This window comes from Montipora capricornis, chromosome 13 (assembly GCF_036669925.1).
Source record: "Montipora capricornis isolate CH-2021 chromosome 13, ASM3666992v2, whole genome shotgun sequence".
Lineage (NCBI taxonomy): Eukaryota > Metazoa > Cnidaria > Anthozoa > Scleractinia > Acroporidae > Montipora > Montipora capricornis.
Genome location: NC_090895.1, coordinates 2,214,436 through 2,222,082, shown reverse-complemented (window position 1 = coordinate 2,222,082; position 7,647 = coordinate 2,214,436). Strand labels below are relative to the sequence as shown.

The 7,647-nt window shown below is 38.6% G+C and overlaps 1 protein-coding gene across 1 annotated transcript in view; it reads left to right on the top strand.

Moving 5' to 3' along the window:
* The first annotated feature begins 322 nt into the window (after positions 1-322).
* Positions 323-7,647, top strand: part of LOC138030346 (uncharacterized) — a 12,402-nt gene continuing 5,077 nt past the window's right edge. The window contains exon 1 of the mRNA XM_068878272.1: positions 323-510. Within this exon, the coding sequence (XP_068734373.1) occupies positions 323-510 (188 nt within the window). The remainder of the gene's footprint in view (positions 511-7,647) is intronic.

Here is a 7,647-nt window from a genome sequence, read left to right as displayed (position 1 = left end):
TGTTCTGTCGAGTCCATGTTTAGCGTGAGATCTTGATCATCAAAACGTCCAAAAGAACTTTTCCTTCACCACCGAGTAAACTCCAAAAACAAAGAGCTCAAAAGCTCGAATCTAATGAATCAAATGTGTTCGAAGCGGAGCATGCGCACTCATTTTGCCGCGGTGTCCCACTGCACGACTGCACGTCCCACTGCACCACTCGTGTTTCGCGCATGCGCAAACAATAGCCTTCCACTTTTTTTGCCTTTCGATAGAGAGTGACAATTTTCTCTCTCCAAAATATTATGTTTTAAACTGTATTGTTTCAATATAAACTTTTAAGATGGCTGAAGCATTCAAGGGAAAGCACGTTGTAATCTTTAGTGGGAGTTGCCTGTTTTTATCAAGTGAAAAACTTCAACAGGAAATGAACGAGGAAATTCGTGCACTGTCACAAAACGGCAACTTTGAATTACATTTTACGTCGCATCAGAATCCTACGAGTGAAATGCTTGGAGCAATTCCTGAAGGGTAGGCTTATTACAGCCACTTCCGAGGTTTATGTTGGTACCTCCCCTTAGTCGATCTGCACCACAAGAGCCTTGGGTAGCGTTTATACGAACGCGGTGTCATGACTTCGAAACCGCGTCAAAATCGATGCGGTTTGGAAGTCTTTACACGGAACCGTTTTCGCCAGAAAATCCAAGTCACGATGGTATAAGCGAGGCCTGCACTTCCTGCTAAATTCAGTATTTTGAAATTAACAAAGCAAATTTCGCGCCAAAATAGTAACCGTATCCCAATCGATGCGGTTTCGCTGTTTACACGACAGATGAAACCGCATGGTTTTGAAAACGCTCCAGTTTTGGCACCGGTTTCAAATCAACACGGTTTCGATAACAGTCTCGTTCAGCGTCGTGTAAACAGGTGTAACCACATCAAAATTGATGCGGTTACAAATGAAAACGCTGCCTTGGTCGAGGCCATCTAACTACAATCGTGGTCAAAAGTTGTTGTGAAAGTTGCGCGCATCACTTCACTTCACTTCTAATTCGATTAGTCTAACTATTGGCTGTACTATTTGGGAAATACCAAGCTCTTGTGGGCTCCCTCCCCCATATTCTAAGAAAAGTCACCATTTTTTCCATGGAAAATCCAACATTGATAATGGGGAGGGAGGGGGATTATCTCTAAAGTGATGCTACCTTCCCAACACTTTTGTCCATGATTGTAGTTTACCTAAATAGTAGAAATGCTGCCAAGGGGAAGGGAGATGTTCAAGTATACTTGCCGTAATGTAAAGTGCCTATGAAGTAAAAAAATCTCTTGCTTATTTTATAGACTTTGAAAATGATGAAGAATGTTTTTTTCTATTTTGGTATATTTTCTCTCGTTTCCAAGGTATTTAAGTTTTGTTAAAAAATTGATGATGTCATAAACTCTACACATGACTGTAATAAATCAAAAAATTGAGAATATTTCCGAAAATATAAGCCATTTTCGAAATACGAGATATTTAGCTTGATACTTAGGCAGTGAGGACAAAAACAATAGAAACATGCTGGAATGAATGTGAAAAAATTTGCATATCATTCACTTCCCTTTGTCTTTGTCCTCTAAACCTCTCTTTCAAACTGAATTTTAATATATTGCAGGGATCCATATTTATCGAAGTTGTCAGCCGGGCAAGTACGTCTTATGGTATACTTGCCCAGACAAGTTTTAGGTTGCCTAGGGAAAAATGTGGAAGTATAGAAAATGGGCGATAAAATTACAAGTAACTTGAGCATTCATGTTTTATTTCACACTCTCATCAGAAATTACACTGTGGGAACCCGATTTACAGTGGTCCATATCTGCAACGGCAAAATGTACTTGAATGCAGCTTACAAAGTTACGATTCAAAGACCCAAAGTTTCAACGCTCCTGTCTAGTGTCTTCCTTTTATATGCTGTCAAAAATTTTGTGTTTTTCCTGTTTTCCTTTTTGCCGAAAGTGGCGAAACACCTTGTAACTAACACCACATTATCAGCTGAGACCACAAGTTACCCATTGCTCTTTGCTAAACCATTTGCCAGCAACCATGTCGGTGGTGAGATACATGAAAATTGAGCCTGCAATCGTTTCATGGAAAATGCCGCGTGGTCAAAGATAGCACCCAAACTTGAGATTTCATTGCTGAGAAAAGCTGCACGTTTATGTGACTCTTATTTTCTGGAAGTTTGCATTTAACGAAAAGCGATCAGAACTAAAGTACATTCTATATTACAGTATTACATTTGATGGCATTCATGAAAAGATATTTATTAAAACTTCACTCGTCCAACAGACAACCTTTGCAGTTCTTATACTTGTCCGGGCGGGTTTTTAGTAGTCTGGGACGACTGGATGACTGTGAATGTGGATCCCTGATATCGAAAAAAGCGCATTGGATGGGTGTTGTTCAAACTTGGCACCAGTAATGTACATCAGATAAGGCACAAAGTGAGACCCATTAAGATGTTGCCATGGCAATACTTTCATTTTTAGCTCCTCTCTGCAAAGAATCAAATACAAGGCTGTGCTCTAACGGCACCCAGTTGCCTGAGGTGACTAACATTTGGCTTCCGGCGAGCAAGAAAAATTACCCGGTCGCCCGGCCGTGCACTCTGGCTTATTGTATTTCTAGCAGATAAGGCTGCTAAAAATTTTAACATGCTGGTGGTTACAGTTTACGAAACCTCTCAAAATGTTTATTCCTAGTACGAAACAATCGGTTCAAAGGCCGTTCCACTTGATTTCACATGTAACATAATCCGTGACTTTGCACGTGACGGCCGGTGGCCGCTCGAATTTCCATTTCCATTAAATTTGGAACGTGGAGTTTGGGATTTCCTGGTTATAATTTTAAAAAAGAGTTGTTAGTTCTGCTCTGACAGTGGCAAAGCTCGGCCGGCAAAGTGGTGCAATTTACTTTTGCGTGAATTCGTGAATCGCAGTTTATGCAAATTTAATATTTTTACAATTTTTCGCGGCTGCGCCTTCTTGGCTAAAATGCATTTAGCTTATGGTTGTTTTTCCCCTGTATATGAAATAACGAAATAAAAAAGGGGAAAAATATCATGTTATTTATTATTATTTTAGAAACAGCAATCCTGCGTTGTCTTTGGTTCGCAACAAATCATTGCATGCCCTAAACAGATAACGCTGTGACTGGCACTCCGACCGAATCCACAAAAAGCTCATTCCACTAAACATTTTACTGATAATATAAGGAAAAAATAGTTTAGTTATGTCCTGTATCGACGATTTTCATCCAGATCAAGATGACTTGCTCAAAACAAAATTGCTAGCTATTGAGCCGCAGTGGTTTTGTTGTTTTACGGCAGTTTTCACAAAAGCTCCACCGGAATCAAGCGGCATTGATTCACGTCTTGAGAATTTATTTTCAACCCAACTAATCAGTAGAAAGGTTAACCTGTATTAGACCCAAACGTTTTTACATAAACTTGCCTCAATCGATCTTTACTTTTTCAATTTTAAACCTTAAAAACATCGGTGACATTAGGGCGGATTATACCAGAGTAAATAAGCCACGGCTTACTCTGGCTGCGGCTTACATAAGATGCTAACACCTCTTAGAAATGGTACAAAATCTACATTCCCAGCTTTCCCAAGCCGCGGCTTATCCTCGCCAGGGAATTTATACTCTCGTATTATGTACTTATTTTCTCTCGTATAAATGGCCCTATTGCCACCTTTCTCGTCTTTCTCAAGTATGGCATGAAAAATTTGACAGGTTTCGGGTTTTTCTTGCACTAGCGAGTTCGACAATCACCAGAGCAGTAGCAGCAATGTTTTGCTGAGAGAGAGATGGATGAAGATCTTGCTGCATTGTTCATCTCAGATAATTAATTAAATAATAAATAATTAATTTGGGCGACCAACTTGGATGGCTGGGCACCCCAGCTGAAATGCTTGGGAGCCCAAAGGGCTCCCTGAAATTTTCCTTAGGGCACAGCGTTGCAAATATCTTGGATTTTGAACAGATAAGTACAAGCAGATGGTCAGACTTGAAATGCATGTGCTGCCCATAATGCTTCCCTTCTCTTAATAAGTATACCGAGAGTGAACATGTCTAATAACGACAATAAATGACAAAATCGATCCTGTGTGAAATTGACTCAGCTGCAAAAATAAAATGGTTGCCATGGCAACAGCAAAGAGTATCGTTTTGTGCCTTGCTTGACGTAGATTACCGCTGCCTAGTTTAACAACACCCATTCAATGTTTTCGGAGATATTCTCAATTTTGTGATTTATTAGTTATGTGTATGGTTTGAAAATACACCAATCTTTTCCATTTGAATGGTTGTGCACCAGGACTCACTGTTAGCTGGCTGAACACAGTTTTTGATACCTGTATGTTTTATTTACCTTTTTCGCTAAAACCCTTGATCCTTTGGTCGCCAAAAATGGTAGCAAGCAAGTTAACAACACGAACTTCGGTTTTTTGTTAGTTAAGCTGACGTATATGCTGTTGTCTTGGCAACATGAATAAATATAAACAGGCCTTTAAAATGGGTTTCATATATTTGCAGAAAATCAGGTTGTTAGATTTTCTTTATAATTTGCGTGCAACAAGCTTTTAACAATGCTTACAAGTTAACACTATTTATTTTTAGTAACTAGTTATAGCTGTCGCTAAAGTGCCAACGAGCCAAGCTTGCGTGATCTGGCGGCTGCAAACATCACGCGGCGTACTCGTGCGGCACTCTCATTGGTTATCGCTACGGTCAACATTTCATCGCTTTGGTCTACATTACAGCTTTTGGTCTACATTACAATTAAATTTGAAGCGCTTCTGAGATTTCGTCCGCCTAAAAATCTTCTCGCGGCTCTATAAGCTGCCGCCTCGCCAGGCCTTTTGTCTTCAGAAGGCCTGACTCGTTGGCAATAATTGACAGAGAGATCTTTAATTATCCCTTGTTGAAGGTTCACTGGAGTATCTAGAATTTCCTCTGTTAAAGTTCCAGTTTTTTTTCAATACTCCAGTAACTATTTCCTAAAGTATTTTTGTGCCAAATTTCATTAAATTCTAGCGAGTGGTTCTCGAGAAATAAATAGGTGTATTTCTGAGAAAGCTATTCCGCATTCAATCGCAATTTTTAAACTTACTACGCATGCTTGCATTTAAGTGGGTTCTTCTGATAACACAGAAAAATCTGCAAATTGTGGAGTTCTTTGCATGGTTACCTTTTCTAACATACATTTCTCATAAGAGACTAAAACCATCAAACACTTTGTTGAATTATGAGGAAAAAGTACAGATAGTAGAAGCATTGAGCAAATAAGATGATTGCTGTATTGAAGCCATGTTTTTTTTTTGCAATCCTTGCATGCACGCTCCATTGCATTAGCAAGAGCGTGAGCGAAAACTGTGTTTGGCCACCTTAAAACCAGGGCAAACAGCAACTCGGAAAAGGGCTATTAAAGGGAGATTTAACAAGTTCAGGTAGAAATGCTGCTGAGGGGAAGGGAGATATTCAAGTATGCTTGTGGTAATTTATGACTGTTTGTGTGTGGAATTGAAGGGAAATTTTAATAGGTCTCGAATGGGCATTACTAAACCACGAAAAAGCGAAACACCAAAACGCCATGTATGACCCCACCATACATTGAATACTAACCAAGAAAGGTTCAAATTCAAGATTAAATATCGTTTTAGGCCTAAAAGGTTATTGCAGAAAAAAGTGGAGTGTTTATGCAAATTACAAATGCCTGGCAAAAACAATGAAATTGCACATTCCTGTTTCTCACGATGGAAAAATGATCGAGTTCATCAAATTTTAAGGTAAGCTGTTCTTTTCGGCGAAATGTGTTAAATTTTTGTTTTGTGCGACTCTGTGGATATTTTAATTCCAGGTGCACATGACTGTGTCATCATCTCCGTTCTTGTTTGCAATATACATGTATGCAACTTTTTCGGAGTTAATGTTGAAACTAAGGTGTTTAAAATGAAACTTGAATGTACTCAATTGCTTGATTATTAGTAACATTACCTATGGCAAAGTCACGGGCCGACGATGAACGGTGTATCGCTTATATTTGTTTACTCGTTTGTTCCAAAATTAAACCTCAAGTATTGTTAAAATAAGTGATGCTCTTTTACGGAAAATTGAGATTCAGTTTCTGTTATCTTTTTGGCTGTGGAGATCTAGGCCATTTAAATCAACTGGAGCCAGCAGGTCCCACAGAGTATGGATTCCTCAAGGCGTTTTCATATGTGATCGATGGAGCTTTGACAGCCCATACATGTTCATGTACATCTCAATTTTGATCAATGAATGAACAGACATAACAGTTTCAAAGAATTGATCGTTTCATTTTAAGTACATATTCGAGGGGAGAGATAAGATGTCATTTTTGTGCAATTTAGAAATCTGAAAGAGCACTGCAGTAGCAATTAAACGGCAATAGATTGAGTAGTAAATATTCTTGAATGTTAATTATCTTAAGCCCACAATTTTTTTGAGGATGGGTCCAGAGGACCCCCAAATTTGAAAACCTGGATACATCTCTGGAAAACAACGTAACACTAGCTACAGCAACTCGAACTCACGTAACTCATGATTTTAAAATGTTATGTTGAACATAGAAATAATGATGTATTCAAATACTCTACCCTAGAACTGTAAGAAAATGGACTAGTCTGCCCTGACTGGCGTTGTAAGCGACCAAATCTTTAGAAATTTTGAGAATAAATTAAGTAATTACCTTTGATAAGATTAATAATTCAAAGTTTGAATTTATTATTATTTATTTTTCATACTTTAGTGAGCAGAATAATAATTATTGTACATAGCTTTTGCTGACTCAATAACTATAGATGTAGAGAACACTGAATTTTTACTTAGGAATGTGAATGGTGTGAATGGTTTAGATCTTTTAAGCTCTTGATAAATTTTGTGTAGAATTACACTTCTCAACAAAAATCGTTTACATGTTAGCTAGTTCAGTCAAACAGTCAAGGGGAGAGTGAGGCACTTTGACACATTCTCTGCTTGCCTTCTTGTTTGACTTGGATCGACTCAAATGTGCAGTGATTTATGATATGAGATTTGAAGTGCTGGCTAAGTAATGTTACAGCTGTAGCACCCAGGAGAGGTTGTAAAAGGGGCCTGCATGTAAGGCCCCTTTTTTCTTGGGGAGGTCTGGGGGCAAATGCTTTCCCAGGAAATTTCTGAAATTGGAAAGCTTAGAAACACTATTTCCCTTGATTTGAGAGAGAATATTAAGACCCAAGTTGTGTTTTTAAACATTTTAATTAGCTCTCCAATAATTGCAAATTTCAACTAACCAGTGAATTTGAAGTGAGTTCAGAATTCCTTCATTTGGTTTGATTTGTTTACAAGAAATACAGTCAGCTGTATGCAATTTAGCACCCGCAGGAGCTCCTGTGTTGCCGGATTCAGGTCTTATGGGTAGCTCTGAATGTGGGGCAGATCAACTGAGTAATGTGGGGCAACAAGTCATATTTTCCTTAAGTTTCATCCAGTCACAATTTGAAAAATAGAGGATATTTCATGACTGTGGGCAGATACGTAATTTCTCTTCGAGTTTTGAAAAATATCTCACTCGTTCGCTGCGCTCACTTGTGAAATGTTTTTCAACACAAGAGAATTTTCCT